At 37.2% G+C, this 22149-nt stretch overlaps 9 protein-coding genes across 9 annotated transcripts; 4 read left to right on the top strand and 5 right to left on the bottom strand.

The window, feature by feature from the left end:
• Positions 1-1613: 1613 nt before the first annotated feature.
• Positions 1614-3041, top strand: BATDEDRAFT_88706 (uncharacterized protein; the record flags this gene model as incomplete). The annotated part of the gene is made up of 1 exon (XM_006679263.1): positions 1614-3041. One exon carries the CDS (start codon positions 1614-1616, stop codon positions 3039-3041), a length of 1428 nt encoding a protein of 475 aa, XP_006679326.1.
• Positions 3042-4035: 994 nt separating this feature from the next.
• On the top strand, positions 4036-4617 carry BATDEDRAFT_25248 (uncharacterized protein; the record flags this gene model as incomplete). Its single annotated transcript, XM_006679005.1, has 2 exons — positions 4036-4313; positions 4422-4617. The coding sequence occupies 2 exons, from the start codon at positions 4036-4038 to the stop codon at positions 4615-4617; spliced, it is 474 nt and encodes a 157-aa protein (XP_006679068.1).
• A 296-nt stretch (positions 4618-4913) lies between these two features.
• BATDEDRAFT_35170 (uncharacterized protein) lies at positions 4914-6911 on the bottom strand (the record flags this gene model as incomplete). Its single annotated transcript, XM_006679068.1, has 4 exons — positions 4914-5685; positions 5938-6056; positions 6198-6585; positions 6656-6911. The coding sequence occupies 4 exons, from the start codon at positions 6909-6911 to the stop codon at positions 5549-5551; spliced, it is 900 nt and encodes a 299-aa protein (XP_006679131.1). The 3' UTR covers positions 4914-5548.
• A 1879-nt stretch (positions 6912-8790) lies between these two features.
• Positions 8791-10107, bottom strand: BATDEDRAFT_88705 (uncharacterized protein; the record flags this gene model as incomplete). The annotated part of the gene is made up of 1 exon (XM_006679176.1): positions 8791-10107. The coding sequence occupies one exon, from the start codon at positions 10105-10107 to the stop codon at positions 8791-8793; it is 1317 nt and encodes a 438-aa protein (XP_006679239.1).
• A 156-nt stretch (positions 10108-10263) lies between these two features.
• Positions 10264-12215, bottom strand: BATDEDRAFT_89010 (uncharacterized protein; the record flags this gene model as incomplete). Its single annotated transcript, XM_006679175.1, has 5 exons — positions 10264-11167; positions 11252-11418; positions 11516-11683; positions 11949-12022; positions 12110-12215. The coding sequence occupies 5 exons, from the start codon at positions 12213-12215 to the stop codon at positions 10264-10266; spliced, it is 1419 nt and encodes a 472-aa protein (XP_006679238.1).
• Positions 12216-12579: 364 nt separating this feature from the next.
• Positions 12580-13353, bottom strand: BATDEDRAFT_89009 (uncharacterized protein; the record flags this gene model as incomplete). The annotated part of the gene is made up of 1 exon (XM_006679174.1): positions 12580-13353. The coding sequence occupies one exon, from the start codon at positions 13351-13353 to the stop codon at positions 12580-12582; it is 774 nt and encodes a 257-aa protein (XP_006679237.1).
• A 1744-nt stretch (positions 13354-15097) lies between these two features.
• On the bottom strand, positions 15098-15889 carry BATDEDRAFT_25244 (uncharacterized protein; the record flags this gene model as incomplete). Its single annotated transcript, XM_006679004.1, has 2 exons — positions 15098-15742; positions 15806-15889. 2 exons carry the CDS (start codon positions 15887-15889, stop codon positions 15098-15100), a joined length of 729 nt encoding a protein of 242 aa, XP_006679067.1.
• Positions 15890-18277: 2388 nt separating this feature from the next.
• BATDEDRAFT_88707 (uncharacterized protein) lies at positions 18278-19093 on the top strand (the record flags this gene model as incomplete). The annotated part of the gene is made up of 1 exon (XM_006679262.1): positions 18278-19093. One exon carries the CDS (start codon positions 18278-18280, stop codon positions 19091-19093), a length of 816 nt encoding a protein of 271 aa, XP_006679325.1.
• A 622-nt stretch (positions 19094-19715) lies between these two features.
• Positions 19716-20786, top strand: BATDEDRAFT_25242 (uncharacterized protein; the record flags this gene model as incomplete). Its single annotated transcript, XM_006679003.1, has 1 exon — positions 19716-20786. The coding sequence occupies one exon, from the start codon at positions 19716-19718 to the stop codon at positions 20784-20786; it is 1071 nt and encodes a 356-aa protein (XP_006679066.1).
• Between the last annotated feature and the right edge of the window lie 1363 nt (positions 20787-22149).

Raw genomic sequence — 22149 nt, 5'->3', positions numbered from 1 at the left:
CAACAAACTGGCCGTGTCAACAGGTCAGATTGTCATCGTATACATGAACCACAATGTATGATCATGTCATTCAAATCAACACACAATCTACTGATATATGCAATACAACACCACCAATACAATCCAATACAAACCCAATCACAAACGTGGTGTTGAATCCAATGCATGCGAGTACTTTTTAAACACATGATACACACTGATGGTGATGGTTGCTGACAGTCACATTACAGTGTACATGTCCAATAGTGTCCACTGTCATGTCGATTGTTGCTATCCGTGACATCCAACTGTACTTGTATTCACCAAATGTGCACAACATCTAGGGTTGGTTGCTAGATGCTCTCATGTTTGGCATACAACTAGTCACCATCAGACCAAGCGTATACGCTAGTACAGCGCCATGAATCTATTGGTAAGTGGTTTCAATTTTATTCTGGCACGTTGAGGGTTGGATGTGTATTAGACACAATGTTGTGGATATAACTGAGCCACAACAGGGTGATATCATGCATAATGGTACGGCCTGTATCTGTTTGGTAGATATGCAACCATATATATAACAGCCCAACTCGTCCTTTATCACGGGTTGGTTTTAGAAACGTCTGTTATTTTGGTTGATACATGTTTGTTGCATAGATTGGTAGTATTGTATGTATTTAGTCTGATTACATTGTAAACAGTCTGGTTGATTACCCATTCACTGCTAATAACCCGTTTGTACAACAGAATCGATCATTTGTTCAGTATTGAGTATTTCCAAATACAAATTTGAATGAAAAGTCTTGCCACAATACTGATCAACTGTATTACTGTTTACACTGTGGTATTATTGATGTATTGGAATACTTGGTGATCAGATACACAATGATAATGGTAGTACAACTCATGGCAGTTGTATAAACCAAACGTGATTAAAGCCAATAATAATGTCAGACAAGATTGAATAATGAATTAGCGTGTAAATCATCAACATTGACCAAGATTGATTGAAATGGTGAGATTGGGTTGGATGGTAATGAACACAACAAATGTGTGTACAGAGTTGTATTGACAACATTGACAGTCAAACATAATACATGAATGTGGGTTCAAACTTGGTGATTGTACAATCTATGACTACCAAATGTGCACAAAGTGTAGATTCAACATTATAGTATGATTGTGTGTCATATGATGATCGTTGTATATCAAACACACAATACAGTCAATGTGTAGTAACCATTGTATATTGCAATGCATAACACAAACATTGTTGGATGAATACTGGAGTGAACCATTTGACATGAATACGGTTGTAAAATAAAGCGTTTGCGGTTATACAACACTCTTGAAGGGTGTGCTTTTCAACATACCTGATCAAAGGGTCGTAAAAGCATAATTTAATCGACACAATCATCAAATTGATCAATATGATATTATGGCTAGGGAGCAGCATACTATGGTTTGATAGTTGCTCACTACAAGCAATCAAGTAACCCTGTATAGTCGGTTAACCTATAAGGGTTGGTTTGCTATATAAAAATACAAATGCAATCGAGTGTGTACAGTTTTTTAATCGACATCAGTTTCAACACTACTTTTGTATTAATTGTTTAAACCTATTGACCAGTCTGATGAGATTGGTTGATATTTTACTTGTACTGACTGCGGCAGCAACTGCTAATGCAATATTGACACCGACTGATAACGATGGCTCACTCCAAGCATCAGGCACTTCCAGTCAAGTGTCTGGCCCAACCAATGAACCTAATACAGGCACTTCCGACAAAGACTGGCAAGAAATGATGGATGCAGTTAATTTAAGCATTCTTGATGAAGACTGGAAATACCTATTTGATCCGATTGATCCAAACACTTCCAATAAAGACTGGCAAAATATAGTAGATCAACCCAGTCCAAGTACTTCCAGCCAAGTATCTGGTACAGCTGATAGACCCGATTCAAATATTCCTAAAGACTGGCATCAACCAATGGATCAACACAGTCCGAGCACTCCCAAGCGAGGTCGAAAACGGCCAATTGATGAACCCGGTTCAAGTATTTCCAAACAAGACCAACAACAATCGATGAATCAACCCGGTCCGAGTGCTTCCAAACAAAGTCGGAAACAATCAGTTGATGGACCCGGTTTATACATCCCTGACAAAGACTGGCAACACCTAATAGATGAAGTCAATTCAAACACTTTTGAAGACTGGAAAGAACTGTTTGATATAGCTGGTTTAAATACTCCCAGTCAAGTTTCTGACCCAATTGATCAAGTCGGTCCAAACACTTTTGACAAATACCAACAACAACCAGCTGATCAACCCAGTTCAAGTATTCCCAACCAAACTCAGCAACACCTAATGGATGCAACTGATTTAAATATTCCCAACCAAGACCAGCAACAGCCGATTGATGAGCCCAGTCCAAGCACTCCAAAACGAAGTCGAAAACGGCCAGCTGATCAGAGCAGTTCAGGCACTCCAAAACGAAGTCGGAAACGGCCAGCTGATCAGAGCAGTTCAGGCACTCCAAAACGAAGTCGAAAACGGCCAGCTGATCAGAGCAGTTCAGGTACTCCAAAACGAAGTCGAAAACGGCCAGCTGATCAGAGCAGTTCAGGCACTCCAAAACGAAGTCGAAAACGGCCAATAGATGTAACTGTTCCAAGCACTTCCGGTCAACACCAACAACAACCAATGGAACAAGGCGAGTCGGGCAATACTGTTCCAAATCAAGTGACTGTATTAAACGAACAGGATCAGAGAAGATTTAATCGTATAAAGAAGAGGCTTGAGTTGTCTAAAAAGATTGTAAAAGAAAAACACGAAGAATATCGTGTATGTGCAATCATTGGATTGGAACACAAGCTAGTATTAGCAATGGGAGAAGAAATATCTGAACCAAGGCACAATCCGGAAACTGAAAAGCGATTGAAACAAGAGTATATAATGGCAAGGAGAAAAATATACAGTGCCAGACAAGAATTGAAAAGGTTTATGAAAAGACGTGGTTTAGAATTTGAAGAGCTGGAATCAGATTCAGATTCAGATTGATGGTTTGTCGATGATTTTGATTTTGAATAAATTTAAACTTTCTGATATGTTGATATTTGTCGAGTATTGTGAATGGATCAACAACCATATCATTGATTGTATACTGCGTTGGGTATTACATCAACAGTTACTGGGTTGTTGATTGATACATTGACATGGTTTGTTTCATATACAATGACCTGATAACAACCAGTGTTACTTGCAAAATGGCATATTCATAGATACTTTCAACAATATACTTTGAATTATGACGTTTCATGCGTTCAATAATATCATTTCCGTCAATCAGATCCAAAATAATGTCAATATCCGTATTAATCATGGATTGATTGTTACCATTAAACAATAATGTATTATCTGAAATATTAAATTGAATTGTTTTTTCAGTATCTACATTTTGCAGCATATACCCAAATTGAATATCAAGCCAATATCCAAGGTTTTGATTGGTGATTTTCCGGTATATTTTGCATCAACTCCTCCACATTGGTGAACATGTGTCTTGCACTGTATTGTATTGCATTGTATTTTGGGTGGAAAGGATGTTTGTTGATATGTCTATTAAACTGTCGCTTTAACTTGCTTGCTTGGTTCCAATGCTCTATTTGTAGTTGAATCAGTTGCTTGTACGCCTTTGTTGCTTCAACTCGACTCCTGAATCCTTGGATACGTTTTGTAAACCGCAGTTTGACTTTGACGAGTTTAACATCAATATTCACCGTTGATCCAATCATTTTCATGGTATTGTTATTGGGGTTTCCTAATGGCAACAATAAATCAACGACAAAATGTAATCCGAGCATCTCGTAATGGACTCTGTGTGAGCCAATTAAACCACTATTTTCGTCCAAATCAGAATTACTTTGTAACAGGTTTCCAACAGGTTTCCAACATTTTCAACGAGTTTAAATAATAATAGAAAATAAATCCAACCCAATTGTTTGTTGATACCATTCCAAAATGTATTTTCTTGGGTTTATTCAAAACCACCTCAATGACATTACACATCACAAGCACATCCTTAAGATCCAAGTATCTACAAACTTTGGTCGTGAACTCGGTCTTCATCAAACCTAAAAACGGTCAAAAGTATCATGTTGTTGAACGAAATCTAACCAACCATCTTGTAAAAGTAGCAATCCACTATGTGTGCAATGATATTGAACCTATTACTTATGAAATCATATCTCGATATATGCTCAAGTTGGACAACCCAATCAAAGTGGATCCCAACAAACTCTTGAAATCAAACATTCAATTCCTTGATGAAAAGTATCATTCAAAATCAATACAAGCTACTTTATCATTGAATCAATGAGTTGCTGAACGAGAGTTACTACGATACATTGGATTGTATGTATATTTTACATTCTGGCTTAGTACTTTGATCAAAAGTCATCATCACACTGTAACGGACGCTCAGATCAATGTAGACCGAATGGCTCATCATGTATTTAGCGATTTAGATGTTCTTGGTAAAGTGATGGAAAAACAGCACACATTACAGCATAAATTGTATCAAATGGTAATGAGTGCCGATGTAGACGCCAAATATGTTGAATATATCATACTATGAATCCGTAATCTTGATGGAACCCAGCACCATTTCTTGGGTCAAGCAATGCTGGAAAAACACATCCAGTTCATCGTTTGCCATGTCGACACTTGACTTGTTGTATCTGATATTTCAAATCTACCGCATACAGTGGTATTGTTGGTGAATCATCAATTACATTCAAAGTATGTTTGATAGTTATTGTGGTATTATTTTCAAACGATTTGCTGATTTGAGGTAGCCAGTAAGTTATCATGATTGTATTGTTTGGATTTTGGCAAATATTGATTATTTTCAATAACCATTGACTATTTCCTATTTTGAATACTGGTATCTGGCCATGGGATATGATGGCAAATGACTTTAATGTGTCCAATTTCAATTCTGATTGTGATTCCTGTTTTCATGCAATTGGTCAACGATTTTGAATATTCATTTCCGTCAACCCAGAATACATTACATCCAGTTTTGAAACAAGTCTTCAAACAAGGTTTTGATGCAAGTTATGTACAATAGTCACATCCTGTTGTTCTGGATTTGCAATTCTTGTCATGATTGTGTTTTGTCTACAGAAATACTGATGCTTTACAATTATCATGCTCACAATTAATCATTTGTGATTTGATGGTTCTTTCCAGCATCATGTTGTGTAAAACTCGGACAGTCCTACAAATCGGACAGTTCCACTGGGTTCAAGATATACAGGATATACAAAGTGATTGGCATCCTGACATTGAATCAAAAGTGTTGTAACAACTTCATGGCAAATGGAGCAAGTGAGTGTTTTGATGGAGTTGGTAGCTTACATGGATTTCATGGATTTCATTGATTGTGATTTATAATAATCGTACAGAAAATATAATATTGTATTTTGACTATTATTGATTGACATAATGTTTGATGTTGGACGATACAATCGATACAGTCGATACACAGATTGAAAGAAAGTTGTTCATTCAGAGTAGATTAACAAGTGATTTCCACAACGATGGACATGATTGACATGATACCGAGTTGTCCCACCACAGTGTAAAAAGACTGCACTATCAGTTCCACGATCATTGGTAGCAACATCATCATTACTGGAATCTGAATGTGTCATCAATTGATGAGACATTGTTGGTTGACAAACTGTCTCACTGCAATGGAAAGAGACATTTGAGTTGCTTTCATTATTGCTTGAATTCAAAGGTGTCAACATCAACTGTTGGTATTCACACTCACTACAATGACAACTATTACTGTAACAGAAACCAGTCTCTTGTAATGAATACACAGTTTTATCGAGTATTTCAATAATCAAAGTAGCACTCGATTCCATCCATTTCTCGATATTCTTACTCTGGTAATCCACAGGAGTGCAGCCATCATCATCATATGGACAATATTCATCATCAAACTCCGCACCACCAGTCATACACCAAATGAGACATGCTGTCTTGTGGAACTCTAGTGCGTTCCTGTTTGGTAGTCGAGTGAGATTGTTGTGAATGAAATACAATGTCATTTCACTGTTGAATTCGACTGTTTGTCGATTGTCAGTTTATCTCTTTTGCCTTGTTCTGTGGATAACTTTCAAATCTTCAATTGTCTCAATCCACTTCTTGTGCTTGTCACTTGTCAGATCATTCGTCTCATTGATCACTTTGATCACCAGTTTGTCATCCACTACATCCACATATTGCTTTAGCTTACCAAATTGGTCATGGCACTTGATACACAACAACAGTCCGTTCTGTATTTGATGTTTCTGTGTCAAACCAGCTCGTAGCAAGATGGATGGTTCGTTGTATGCCATTCCAATGTTCTTTTGTGATATGATGTGTGCTCCTTGCAAGGACAACTTATTCCAGCAAAACAAGCAGACACTGTCTCTCTTTTCAACCACCTTGTTCAAGTCCTTGTGCTGTAGCTCACTCACTTTTGCAACATAGTCCAGATCATCAGAGTTGGTTCTTGATGTTGGATTTGATGAAACTGGAGTGACAGCTGGATGAATCGTTGTAGTCTTTGTGGAATGGCAGTATGTAATACCCAAACATGTCATCAATGAATGTACAATGATGTTCTGGGTCTGCCAACTGGATCTTGGTTGAGAATTCCTGCTGCTCTGCAAATTGGTTGGCAGTCAGCAGGTTGTGCAGTCGAGTGATGTGTGAGGTTTCTCCCTCTTGGATGATTCCCAAAAACAAACCTCGCTTGTTGTCATCCTGCCATTCAGACTTGACTCTCTGTGTTGGTATGGCTTGAGTGCTGATTTGGTAATATTCATTCAACAGTTGTGTTGTTGCTGTCTTTGTTGTTTCAATATTCATTTGATGTTTTTTGACAAAAGAATGAAACTCGAACCAACCAAAATAATTGCAGTCAACAATCAAATTGGACAATATTCACCAATAATCTTTTAAACTCGTACAGTTTGTACAGTGTTGTCATAAAAGTCATAGTTTGACACATTTTCATCAAGTTATCAGTGAGTATCAGTGAGTATCAACCAACAAAATTGGTCTCGTTGGTCGATACACTACTGATGCACTTGCATATGAAACTGTACGAATTCAATCAATGTTTCTTGCACGGTTGTCAAATGTTCAGATGAAATCAATCTCATGGCAGGACACAAAATGTGACATTATCAAATAACAACCAATACTAAACAATTGGGTTACCACATGATGGCTCATTCGGAATGCAAGTTGAATCCATTAGTGGTCATTGATACCATCAAGTGTATTGGCAAATACACAATGGTTTGTAATGGTAAATTGATTTCAAACACATCACCGCTCATTTATCACCGGATACATATTTGAAAGTATCCAATATCACTTGATACTGAATGTCCAAGTGTCTGCTCAGAGTTGCTCACAATATTGACGATATTACAACAACATGCTGATTCAAATTTGGAAAAAGTAACATTGGCTTGTTTAATCTTGAATTACTGAAATCAATGGTTTACAATGATCCGATCATGTCAAATATAACCGATTGCAATTATTTTGGAATCATGTCAGATTATGACAATCGGTTCGAGTTGTTTGAGCCAATACAGTGTGATGGAGTGATGGAAATACTCGAAATACACACAATACAACTCTTGCAGCAGTATATGAAACTATCAAGCATGACATGGTATGACATGCCATGAAGGGTGTAAATTAGACTTGATAACAATGTGTACAATTTGGACTTTTAAATTCGGAAATAGCAGCTCTGTTCCAACATCACATTGATTGTAAATGTCGATGTTGTTTAACCTTGTACAAATGACCATTTCACATGCAACTTTAGCCTGATATCGAGTATTTTCAAATGAATGCAAGCTTGCGACACTCGCTTGATTCGTTTGGCTCGGATTCTGGTTGATATTTACGATATCGATGCAAAGTTGCATTCCAGAATGAGCGTGCATAATCTGATGTAGTCAATCGTTTGGTTTTATTGTTATCAGTCATTGACACCAGTGATTGTGTTGATTTCAAATAGTAGTCCAAGTAATTATGCATAAACAAACACCGGATAGTCACTGATAAACTGATGGTATCCAATGTATACATGACACATTGTATAGTTCCATTTAATTGCTTGCAATGTGTGATTGGATTACTCGAGTCATCAAGCAGTCATCAATCAGTTTTCAAGAACAATCAAGTCATGTCCAATAAACTGTCTGATGTGCAGGTGTTTTGGCATTGGTCCGTTGGTCCATTAGTACGATTGTTGGTTGGCAATTCAGACTTGTAAATGACAATTGACTCTTGATTCTTGATTGTTGCATTGGTGTCCATATGTGACTCATTGTATACGGAACAGGACTGACAAGTGTGTCTGAATTGATGACAGATGATACAGCCTATCCAACAAAAAGTAATACATTGATCGTGTCTGCATAGAAATAAGCTTCATAACTCCCACTTCTGAATGTATGAGAATCAACTTTCAAACAACGGATACGTCCAATGACTCTTGCAAATGCATTGATAGAGTGTTGTTGAATAATTCGAGTGTTTACAAATCAGCATCACTGGAAATAGTTACTGTTGTCCAGACAGTCAGTTGTTCAGACATTACAGTTGTAATAATCTCCTTGACTCGAATTACTTATAATATATCAAGTACAAAGAACTGACAATCAAAAACTCATCTCATTATAAACGCTTTCTTTTATTACAGTATCATTGACAAAGAAGCTCAAGTTAATTTATCAATCATAGAAGCAATATTTTCTCTGAGCATAATCTCGACATCCTCGGTTTCATCGTCTACATTAGGGTTTGATTCAACAGGGGAGACATTTTCACAATGAGGTTTGGCTCCAAGAGATTCAACCATTTCTTTCAAGCATTCCCAAACCTCTGATGCTTTTGGACGATTAGCGGGGGTTTCATTCAGCATAACCTTGAGTAGTTTGCAGAAATTTGTGCGCCAATCAAGGAAAAAGGGAGCGCCAGAGCAGGGAAACTTGTCTGTCAAGAATTTGTCCAAGTTCTTTGTGATATCCGTGTAGAAACCCGAGCTAATTTGATGCTTCAAACTTTTTTGACCAAAGAGAAGAAGTCCAAGCTCAACAAAGATGAGACCAAGAGAGAACAAATCACCCTTTCGACCGACTTTACCAGTAAACTGTTCTGGAGGAAAGTATTCACGAGTACCCTGAAACTTGACAGATTTGAAATCCTTTGCAAAGGCTTTTGATAATCCAAAATCACAAATAACTGGCATCATTCTGTCGTCCAACAAACACAACAAGACATTTTCTGGCTTCAAATCTTGATGTTTGATTTTCTTTTTGTGAAGTGCAGACAATCCTGAAGCCAAGCAAGCCATCCAATCAGTAATGAGAATCAATTTGTCTTTTGGCTGCAGCTTAACCCAGAATTCCATTTCACTTGAGCCATCCAAGAATGTACGTAAATCAAATTCACACCAGGGATACGTTATGAGACACGTTTGACTATCCTGCTTGTAGGCGCATCGAAGGCGAAGAAGGTGAGGATTTTCAGTTTCAGTAGCCAATCGAAGAATCTTGAGTTCCATCATAATCTTCTCAGTGTCATAGCCATCTCGAATAGTCTTTCTAGCGAATGAATCGCTTCCTTCAAAGACTTTCTCAATCACTCCGTAACCTCCAGTTCGAAGCTTTGTTTGAGAATCAACCACAAACGGAACAAAGTCACAAGGACCAAGAGTTTTGTATTCAAGGGGTTTGAAAGTGACTGCAAGGAAGGATGACTGAGCAAGAAGGTAGTCTTTGGCTTCCACGACAGTGCACTTGAGATTTTCAATAAGAAAATCTTGTGTATAAGGCAAGTGATGGTCCTTGATTCCAGCTCTGACAAAGTACACAATAGTGCTATTCTCGATATTGGGGGATGACTTGATGATGTCAAAAGTTTTTTGTAAATACTTTATGACATAGTCACCAATAGAGAATAAAGTATCGTGTGGCTGGTATGTGACTGTAAAGTCAACTCCAGGACAGGTGATAGAAAGGTCGATTGGATTCATTTGGTAAAAGAAAATGGCAGTCACGAAACCTTTTAATACCAAATTTTATTTACAGGTAGAATTTCGAGTAATTTAGTGGATAATTTTATCCAAGAAACCCGACATTATCTGTTGCTCTTTGTAAATCTCATTCAAATAAAACGGTATTATTCGGTGTTATTTATATACTACTCCGAGTTGTTCCAATGCAAGATTAAATGTTGATGGTGATATATTCCGATCGAGTGAGTCGGCCCTCCATTGCTCCACAATATGCTGGTTTGTGATATCGATCCACCACATGGGTTTGCAAAGTATACATTGCAGATACTGGATATATTGCATTTCGACAAGTGTGCGTGCATCTCCATGTGTATCTCCGGCCATTCCAGATTTCATATCAATTTCGGCATTGTCGTTGTATGGCCAAATGTCCGAATTAGCAACATGAACCCGATGCTGGAAACACGTTTTAATGATCTGGCCAGCAATCCTTTTGTTTCTGTGATCAGTAGTATTCGATTTTACAATAGCCATTAGATTTTCAAATATCCTGCCTTGATCCAACTCGGTACGTATTGAACTGTCGGGATGATTGTCGGCAAGATCAACAAGTGTTTTGAGTAGTTTTACAATACTAGTGTCACCACTATCATAATCACACAAACGTATATCTGTACGTGAATAAATAGTGTTGAGTTGCTTTACAATTCCATAATCTTGAAACACCTTGATCATCTCGGCCTTGTTTGTAGATTTCTGAATCATGTCGTTGACATTATTAAACAGACGCAAAGGATCATTCATATCGACATCACACATCGATATCGTCAATTGCTCAAAAATCAACGATCGTACAAGCGATACAGGAAAGTCCCGCATTTTGGATGCAACTGTTCCAGCCATCTTGATTATGCGTGTTTTTAGCCCAGAGTTGTCGCTGTATCTGATATACAAGTCGTTCAATGTTTGAATCAAACCCGACCTTATAAACTCGGCTGAAATCACTTCACAATCTGCATGTTTGCAAAAACTCTGAATAGTATCAATACTTTGATCAATCACTGCTTGATCGACACTCCTGTATTCATGTCATATCAATCCAACCATGTCAAATTTACCAATTGTGATGACTGGACACACATTCATGCATAGCACCACATACCTGAGCGTATTGACCAGTGCTGGAATGATGCCACATTCCGCTGCTTTTACTGGGTCATGACGATGAATCTTCCAATACATGGTTTCAAGATTTTCGATGAAACCAACAGCAACTGAACCACTGGATGATTCCAGTCGTGAAACGAGTCTTGATACCACAATGCCAAACTAATGATATTGTTCAATGTCAAGTGTACAACCAAATCAACAAGACATGACAAGACACTGTCCAAACTGATCCAATATTGTATCATTGTAAACATACATTTTCATCGTCAATATCATGGCAAACTTTCAAAAACAGGTCAATTGCCAATGTGAGCATTTCTTGATCGGAATCGTGAGCAATAATATCAGCCATAAGCTTGATGTCAAATTGATCCTCTTGACTCCAGCGTTTATATTTGTACAACTGTGTATATGCGTTTATCGCCTATATGCATATTGACACTAGATGAGTTGAATTTCAATCATTTGATCGATGTGAATCATGACTTGCCATCAATTTGACTTGACGGTTTGATGATTGCATGAGTTGTGCAAGTTGGCTGTTTAGTCGATGTGATATTTTGAACCGATAATCACTGTATAAAATACCCAAAAACACTGTAGTAAATTCCATTACTTTGATCTACACAACACATGTTGATTATTTTAGTCATGAACAACAATCCATTATTGTTACAATATATGAATACCTGTAAACTGGGTCGATTATACTCCAAATACTTGGTTATGATATCTTGCAGTTCAATACTCTGTAAACGATGCACTACATATATATATCATGCCATTTCAAACCAACACAAAGTCAGCAACAGTTTGAATTCATCAATAATACAATGGCTATTAAACTTACTGTGATTCTGTTTTCTCAACTTTAATAGCAATACAAGCAGTCTGTCCCATATTTGTTCAGCCTTGTATAGTTGAGCATCCGTTGTTAACAGTTTCAAATCTTCCATGTGTTGGATAAACTATTCAGAAATGCCTGCGATCACACACTACTAATGTCTCACATTCACATACAATGCAAGTCAACAGATTTCACATTCCAACATTCTCACATTACAAGGGACATACACTACCAATGTCTCACAATATCATGCAACTGACAAGTGATTGCAAGTATGTCTGATAGTTACAATCAACACTGGTTGTTATCAGGTTATTGATGTATATGGAACAAGCCATGTCAATGTATCAATCAACAATCCAATAACTGTTGAAGTAATACCAAACACAATATACAATCAATGATATGATTGTTGACTTATTCACAGTATTCGATAAATATCAATACAACAGAAAGCTTAAATTTATTTAAAATCAAAAATCCAACTCCGGTTCTTCGAATTTCAAACCATACCTTTTCATAAATCTTTTTAATTGTTGTCTTAAATTGCTCGCTCTTTTGTTTGTCCTTTTACACTCTTTTTTTAATCGCTCTTCAACCTTTGGATCGTATCTTGGTTCAGTTATTTCTCTCCCCATTGCTAACGCTAACCGTTGATTGATTTCGAGGGCTGCATATTCACGATATTCCTTGCGCTTTTTCTTTCGTATTTCTTTAGACAATTCAAATCTTTGCTTTATACGATTAAAGGTTTTTTGATGTCTTTGGCTTAATTCAGCCACTTGAATAAAACCAGTATTAGCAGACTGGTTTTGGTCAATTGGTTGTTGCTGGGCTTGACTGGAAGTGCTTGAACTGGGTTGACCAATTCGTCGTTTCCGGCCTCGTTTTGGAGTGCTTGGACTCGGCTGATCAATCGAGTGTTGCTGAGTTTGGTCAGGAATACCTAAACTGGGTTCATTAGCTGGTTGTTGTTGGTCTTGATCGGAAATATCTGGATTAGGCTCATTAGTTGGGTCAGAAACTTGACTGGAAGTGCTTGGATTAGCTACATCAAACAATTCTTGCCAGTATTCGTTGGCAATGCTTGAATCAATTGTATCCGTTGATTGTTGCTGGTTTTGGCCAAAAGTACTTGGATTGGATTGATCCATTGGCTGTTGCCAGTATTCTTTGGAGTTTTGTAAAGTGACTGCATCAATTATTTCTTGCCAGTCTTTTGGAGTGGTTAAACTGATTTCATTCATTATGGATTTCCAATATTCATTAGAAGTGTTTGGATTGAATTGATTCATTGGTTGTTGCTGATCTTGACTAGAAGTACTTGAATCAACTACATCCATTGGTTGTTGTTGATCTTGACTGAAAATGTTTAAATCAAGCTCATCCATTATGTCTTGCCATTTTTGATCGAAAGTGTCTAAATTGGGTTCATTGGTTGGACCAGACACTTGACTCGAAGTGCTTGATGCTTGTGGTGAATCATTGTTATCAGCCGATATCAATATTGCATTAGTGGTTGCTGCTGCAGTCAGTACAAGTAAAATATCAACCAATTTCATCAGACTGGTCAATGGGTTTAAACAATTAATACAAAAGTAGTGTTGAAACTGGTGTCGATTATAAGACTGTACACACTCGATTGTATTTGTATGTTTTGTATAGCAAACCAACCCTTTTAGGTTAACCAGTTATACAGGGTTACTTGATTGCTTGTAGTGAGCCAATATCAAACCATAGTATGATGCTTCCTATCCACAATATCATATTGATCAATTTGATGATCATGTCGATTGGATTATGCTTTTACGACCCTTTGATCAGGTATGTTGAAAAGCACACCCTTCAATAGTGTTGTTTAACCGCAAACGCTTTGTTTTACAACCATATTCATGTCAAATAGATCACTTTGATATTCATCCAACAATGTTTGTATTCTGCATTGCAATATACAATGGTTACTACACATTGACTGTATTGTGTGTTTGATATACAACAACCATCATATGACACACAATCATACTATAATGTTGAATCTACACATTGTACACTCTTAGTAATCATACATTGCACGATCACCAAGTTTGAACCCACATTCATGTATTGTGTTTGACTGTCGATGTTGCAATACAACTCTGTACACTCATTTGTTGTATTCTGAATCTCGAATACGATTGCAATCTAGTTCAACAACAATCATAACACATGTCAGTAATGCAACTGTTTATTACACACCAACACTGTTATTTAGTGGTCCATTTACATCAATATTGCTGCAAGTTGTTGTTATATCACGTATTCTGGACATGGTTTTGGTATTACACATTCAGTTACATTACATTGTTGCTGACCCATCATTGTAACGCTGTATGTCCCCATAATCATAGACATGGACATGAGTATGTGGTTTCACGTATAATATTACAACCACGCATGTCATTGGTTGAATCATCACTACTAGTGTATACTACACTACACTACATGTATGTTGACATGTGTTGTACCAATTTGATTGCATTGCTACAATGTGGCATGCTCCAACCTGTTTAAATGACTGTTGTGCAACATATTGATATTGACCACATGTGATACTGGTCACCAACAAAGTGATCAGCGGTATACAATTGATTATGCAATCACTGACTGCCAATACTTCAATTATGAATATTATCCACCATTTCATGACACCATCTGATACATTCAGTGCACAGTAGCTGATTGGTGCAATATGATCAATTCAAGCATACTACTACATCGGGAATGGTGGTGATAATGCAAGGTGTTTATTGGACAAACATGACTGAATGCTTACATGACAAATGCAAATTGACAGTATAAATCATACAATACACACTGCAGTACAACATATTCTAAACAAGGTTGTTGATAGCGTGATTCCAGTTTTACAATGAAATTGGATTACCAAACAGTCTAGTGTCCAAACATTGATTTACTATACACTTTTAGTTCTGGTGGTTTGCGTAGAAATGTTCAAGTATGCCTTCTATATCCAATGAATCTCAGCATCTGTCGTTTGAATCTATTAAACTTTGAACGTGATGAAGGAAGTTGAATATCATATTCTTGCAGTACACTAGATTCACTTGAATATCTAGCAATTTTAGTCGTTGGTACAAAGTGCACTTTAGCTTCCCTTGAACCAGCATCGTGACTTGATTTCTGATGATGTTTTTTAGAATGATCGTGTTTTGAGCCGTGGGGTTTAAAAGTAGATCCGGGTTTCAAGATGGATTTTAATTCTGGAGTAGGTTCAGATACAACTCTGATTGATGTTTCTTCAGGAGGTTCAAGAGCCAACTTGCGACACACCCATAATCTTCCTAGTCTCAGTTTCCTGAATTTCTTTTTATCAGATGAGCTCATTCTACGCCCATACCCTCTTCGTTTAGTTTCTAGTATTCTTTCCTTTGCCTTGGTGCTCATCTTGTGCGGATATCCGTCTCCAACATCAGTTGGAATTTCCATACCCATATTCTTCATTATTTTTTCGACTCTATCCAGTTTTTGCTGAGGTGTGAGAATGGGCCGTTCATTCTCTGGGATATATTTTTTAGGAAGATGACAGACGTCGTCGTATAGTGTGTTGCCAAATATATCATCATCTGACTGTTTGGACTAAGAGGATGACGATGATTCATCGGACTGTTCAACAGAACTGTCTGAATCATCGGAATCTACAGTCGACTGAGCTACATCATGATTGGTTCCAGTTGATTGTTGCTCTGTTCCAGTTGAAGCGCAAATACCAGCGTGTTGCTGCATGTGTGTTGAACATTCTTTTACAGGTTCTGATTTGCTGATAGACGGACGATCAATGACTATCGCACTGACTGTCACCGACAACAGTGACAACACAATAGTCGATATGAATTTCATCCTGTTGACGAGAATGGATGTGATAAAGCTTGTCAATTAGTAGGACAATTCTTGGTAATGAATGAGCCAGTTGTGGATATGAACCATACTTTTATAGCGATTAAATATATAATCAAGACATAAGGGTTATATGAGCTTATGCAGCAACAACTCGACCGCCATTTAGGTATATGTAGCACAAATACTCATGTGTAAACTCTTTTATGCACAACTCTTCAGCCATTGAATGAAACAGGACTCATAGTCAAGGACTGCTAACCCTGACCCATATACTAAAGAATATGTCAAGATCGATTGGCATAGTCAGTCAGTTTCAAGTTACGGTCAGTATAGAGTAACGGTTTATCCACACAACAGCTGGTCAAATATTAGTGGTAAAATCCTTCAAACGGCTGCCTCAACACTTGATCTAGTGATATGACACTGTGTTGCAGTCCTGTTCAATGCAGTATGGATTGATGGTCATATCAGCAGTATCAATACTTTATACCAACTGTAATACTTTCAATATGCAAACTCAAAGTATTGCCAATGATTAGAAAAGCTTCAACATAACTCTTGAACTGTCAATTGTCATGCTATCAATAGTATGAACATCCGACTCAATACTGTACATGACTGATTGTCAAGAGTCTTGCAGCATTTACTTGGCAAACTGGATTCCTGTTTCGATTATACAAACATGACATCAAACACATGTCTACTTTGGAACAAGACGTTGAGTTGAATGTCCAGCAATATACAAAAATATACAAAAACAGCACGAATTGAATGTCAAAACTCGATTACTAACAATTTCAAATCTACACAAACGAATACGACAACTTGCAGTCTAGTCATGTAAACGGAATACTAACAGTGTTGGTGTGTAATAAACAGTCAGTGTCATGGACTGATTGACAATAAAGTGGTGTTGTTGGTGGTGATTGGCATGCAAACAACAGTTGCATTACTGACATGTGTCATGATTGTTGTTGAACTAGATTGCAATCGTATCCGTGATTCAGAATACAACAAATGTGTGTACAGAGTTGTATTGACAATATTGACAGTCCAACACAATACATGAATGTGGGTTCAAACTTGGTGACCATACAATGTATGACTACCAAATGTGTCGAGTATCCATGCGGGATACTAAATGGTAATATGTGATGATTCAAGGGACTCGTATCACCAATGTTTGTGTGCCATAATTCCACTATTTGACTTGGTAAACAATATGAATTACACCTATTGATCAATTTACTTTTCTGATTGCTCATCATACATTCTACTTGTTCGTGTCACCAAGATACAAACAATCAATTACTACAAGACTGACTATAACTCATATTTATTAATAAATGACTCTTCCAACCATTTCAACATATTATTGTTTTATTACATCTTTTCATTATCATTGAAAACCCCAAGCCTGCTGATCCTGAATTATTGTGCAACTCCCATTACACTTTTGATTTGCTATTTTCTGTCAACTACTAACAGTTACAGATCATACACACACACCTCCATTTAAATTAATATAAATCAGATTACACAAAACTCCAACAGAGTTGTTGGTTGTTGATGAGCAAGTTGGATATAAAGTTGTTTTCAATCAATCCGTTGGCAGTCATGATATCATACTTTGATTTGTATGTATGCAATACTGCTGTCATCTTGTGTATGGTGTTTTGTATTCCTACAAACGCATTCCATTTCCAGCTGTTTTTTGCAGACATTTGATGTTGTGTAACAATGAGGGTGTAAAATGTAGTACAGAAATAGACGACTAAATTACAATTATTCCAACGGATTTAGCACTCTTGTTCAAGTAAAACAGTATCATCCGATGCTCATTATACACTACTTGTACGTTGAATCATGCCAATCACTTGCTACTTTAACAAACATGGAATATCACGGCACATGTTGATGACCAACTAATATCCGAGTGTCAACTTATTGCAGTTTTGGTTTATACTCATTTCTTAACCCTAACCCTTGACCATAGCCATTTTTAGGGTGGGACTGCATAATCAACCATATGATATTCAAGCGTATGGACAAATAGCGGCTCAACCAACATTGCGGATACCATATAAAGGGAGATCCTTTCAAAGTTTGAAATTGATAACAAATCACTATTCAACCCTGACAATAAAGTCAACCCCTTAGGACGGTTATTCAAGGAATATGCTTTTAATGCTATTTATTCAATAATGGATATAAATACAGTTCAAAAACCGACCTGTTGAATGACATTACAACTTGATCAACCAAAACAGTAAAATGAAACTCGCAGTTGCTGTATTGTCATCAATCTTGCTTGCCTTCTCGGTCACTACAGCCAGCCCAGTTAAACCCAGTAAGACTACAAGCACCGAGTCTAGAATCTTGCCAATTCCTAGTCCAAGCGGTATAGGCCTAGATAATCTTGATTCACTTCCAGATAGCGTCAAGTATTTGCTCAACAAATACGCAGAGATACAGAATAATCGTGATCGGCAAAGCAAAAAATATGGCCCGTTAGAAGCTCGATGTGACAGTCAATATGAAGTGGTAATGGGCTGCAAAAAAAAGCTTGAAACTCTGAAAAAGAAACCTCGAGGAAAAGGTGACAGTTCAAAACACAATGACAAAATTCGAAAGGCTGAGCTTAATCTTGAAAAACAAAGATCTAAACTTGCCAAATTTCGAAAAGAATTTGAGGAGTGCCAGTCCGAGATTGGTTATCTTGTAGAAAGAAAATGGGAAACCGATAAACAGATTGCGAGTCTCGTTTTCGGAACCCCTATGGATGTTGTAACAATTATCCGCCAAGCTTATCTTATCAAAGAAATGCCTTCCGTTAAAGATTACCTTGAACGACAATCATCAAAAAACAAGGATCTTGACCGAAAATCTGGTGGTCGACGAAAACATCGAAAATCTGGTGATCAACGAAAACACAAAGATTTGGAAACATCATCAGATGAAGAATCTGGACCTGGATCCTCTAAACAGAAAGTGCCCCCCAATAAACGGAAAGGGTTTTCCAAGCCTATGAATGGATTGAAATCACTCTTTCAGCGACCCAAACGTGAGGATCGCGAACCATTGATTTGAACATTAATCTGGACTTGTTTCAGCCAATTCAATTGTCATTATGGTTTAATTTACAATAAATTTGTATGTGCATGCATTATATCTGATTATTGTACACAGTCTTGGTTGACATGATATCATAGTATGAATTGATGATGCTGACATGCATGTGTGTATTGTGTCGAGTTGAATGCAAAATATCACTAAACCACGACATGTTTGAATCATGTCAATCAATTGCAATTGCAAACCATACAATACCACAACACATTGATGACCAACTAATAACCGAATGTCAAACCCATTGCATACAGGTTTACATGACCTGTACTTGACCGTATTGTGGCTTACTAGTCAGGGTTAGGGTGAAAAAGGGTGAAAACTCCACAGTTGATTAATCATACAATATTTGAATACACAAGCAATAGTCCAATCAAGACTACGGATTACCGTATAAAGGGATCCTTCCTTTTGCTACTTTGACCTTGGTAACAATAAATCACCATTAACCCTGACAATAAAGATAATTCCTTAGGACGGTCATCCAGCATGCTTTTAACATTATGCACTCTAACAAACATAAATACAATCCAAGAATTGACCTGTTGAACAGCATTACAACCTGCCTAACCAAACTAATAGAATGAAATTATCAGCTGCTGCATTAACATCAATCCTGCTTGTTTGTTCAGTCACTGTTGCTAGTCCTGTTACTCCCAGTACGACTGCAAGTACAGAACATAGTCTTTCAACAACTCTATCTACTGCGACTACAAGTACTGAATATAGCCTTTCAACGACTCCGCCTACTGATGCTATAAATATTAGATATATATCTATGCAAGTTGTTGATCCAGATGCTACACATACATTTGAGCTAGATACATTTACAGTCGAAAATCAAAATTTAATCAGAAACTACTGTAAAAAATATATACTATACATTAAAGCAATGGAAATTCGTGACTCGAAAAGAGATATGGTTACTACTCAAGAAAGATATGTAGCTCAGCTACGTGTAGAATATCAGCAGTTGATACGTAGATTTTATAAAAAATCCAATGGTTCAAAGTATAAAAGTGCACTTGATGGCCTTAGAATTGAGCTTGAAAACCTCAATTCTGAACTTGTCAGTCTTGAAAAGCAAAAGTATATGCTCGAGTCGGAATATGATACAGCATTGTCAAGGATGAGACGGGTAGAAAGAAAAATCGCATTACTTTTCTTTGAAAGATTTACAAGAGCCTTGACAGTTAGGTTCCATGTAAACTTTGGATTATCATCCATTACTATTTCCCTTGGCTACGAATTATACGAGCTGATAACGAGACAATCGACAGAATTCGCGATTGAATCTGCTAATGAGATTCAAAGTTCATCACAGCAAGAAGTTCAAAATTTGCCCCCATCATATGAAAGTGCAATGCAGAATCATGAACAGCATGAGGTAGACTCGGAAGACTCTGAGAATCAACCTCCATCATATGACGAAGTACTCGATAATCCTGAAAATTTTCCCAAGATCCTGGAAAATTCTGACATTGCCACATTATCTGCAGAGCCGCTAACCGAGGAACCGTCATCCGAGGAAACACATATACCTATAGCTCAACCCGTTCGAGAAACTTCCAGTTTAGGGTGGTTATTCCAATATGTGGAAACCCTTTTAAATTTAAAAGTAAGGCAGCCCAGACGTGACGATCCACCCAATTGATTTGAATGTTAATCTGGATTGGTTTCAACCGATTCAATTGTCATTCTGTTTAATTTACAATAAAATTGGATTTACATGCATTATATCTGATCATTTTACATTGACAATTGTATTTCCAATACAATACAGCTTGCTTGACATGTCGTATTGACACATGCAACACCAATACCAACAATAGTCATGTGTGCTGATATCAGATCCGACCAATTTGACTGGTTTGACTCGTTGATTGTGGTGTCAATAGTTGCATCAATAGTCTGACTGATCACACACATCAGTCGCAGTGTCAACTTTATCGTGTATCAAGTATCACATGTTGAATATACAATGCCAACAATATGGTCATTATGCACATGTTGATGTATGCAGTGATCGTATACTGGTCGATTGGTGCAATATAATCACACATACTAATGGAATGTGATAATCATGATATTTGCAGCAGTATACCATATTGCACACAAAATCGCCCAATATCCTGCCAATTATAGATTGTAATCACAACCACAATTACCGTGTTTGATCAAGTAATATTTTACATTGATCATGATATCATACATCACGATACTGTCAGATTACTGCACACAAGTCATGACCAATACAAATGCATTACTGATTGACATTGATCAACACCATAGATACAGTCAGACAGCACAACAAATCAATGATTTTAGTTTAAATATCTGCGATTTGATGCGTCATGACAATATATTGTCCAACAGGTTCAACACGGACATCCAATACATTACACATGAATACACTGCATATGCATTTGGTGGCAGCTACCCATCAGCATATAGTCAATTACCAGTCGAATCTGGATACATTATACAAAGTTCTGACATAGCGTATCATGTCATATGTAAAATGACATGTTTGAATGCTAAAACCATCAAAAACTGTGTTTGGACAACGATTCCAATGTCGTTTCCGAGTCCAGAGTCGGGTAAACCTAAACTAACAATGTAAACCATGTGGAAGCAGCGACTATTTTACATTTTGGGTTCAATTCCAGTTCCAGTTCCAGTTGTCGTTACTACAAACTGCAACCAAACAAGGAAAAACTCCACTACACAAACTATGACCATACATTGTGATTGTAGACGCTGGGTTTACACAACCAATACATGGCGCTAGCACACTCAGTCATGTTGTAATATCAGATACAATTACAATCTAGTCCAAAAACCAATAATTGCATATTTTGGGAATACAACAGTTGTTTCCATGCCGGTCAGCCAATGCTCATTAGTGATCAATCTATATGAAGAAAAAGTTGCAGATTGAACAAGTGACAAGTATGTGTAATGCATTGGAACAGTGATATGAGTGCAGTGTTGAACATTTGGACAGTATTTTGTAC

Source organism: Batrachochytrium dendrobatidis, assembly GCF_000203795.2.
Source record: "Batrachochytrium dendrobatidis JAM81 unplaced genomic scaffold BATDEscaffold_6, whole genome shotgun sequence".
Lineage (NCBI taxonomy): Eukaryota > Fungi > Chytridiomycota > Chytridiomycetes > Rhizophydiales > Batrachochytrium > Batrachochytrium dendrobatidis.
This window is presented reverse-complemented; position numbering and strand designations above follow the sequence as displayed.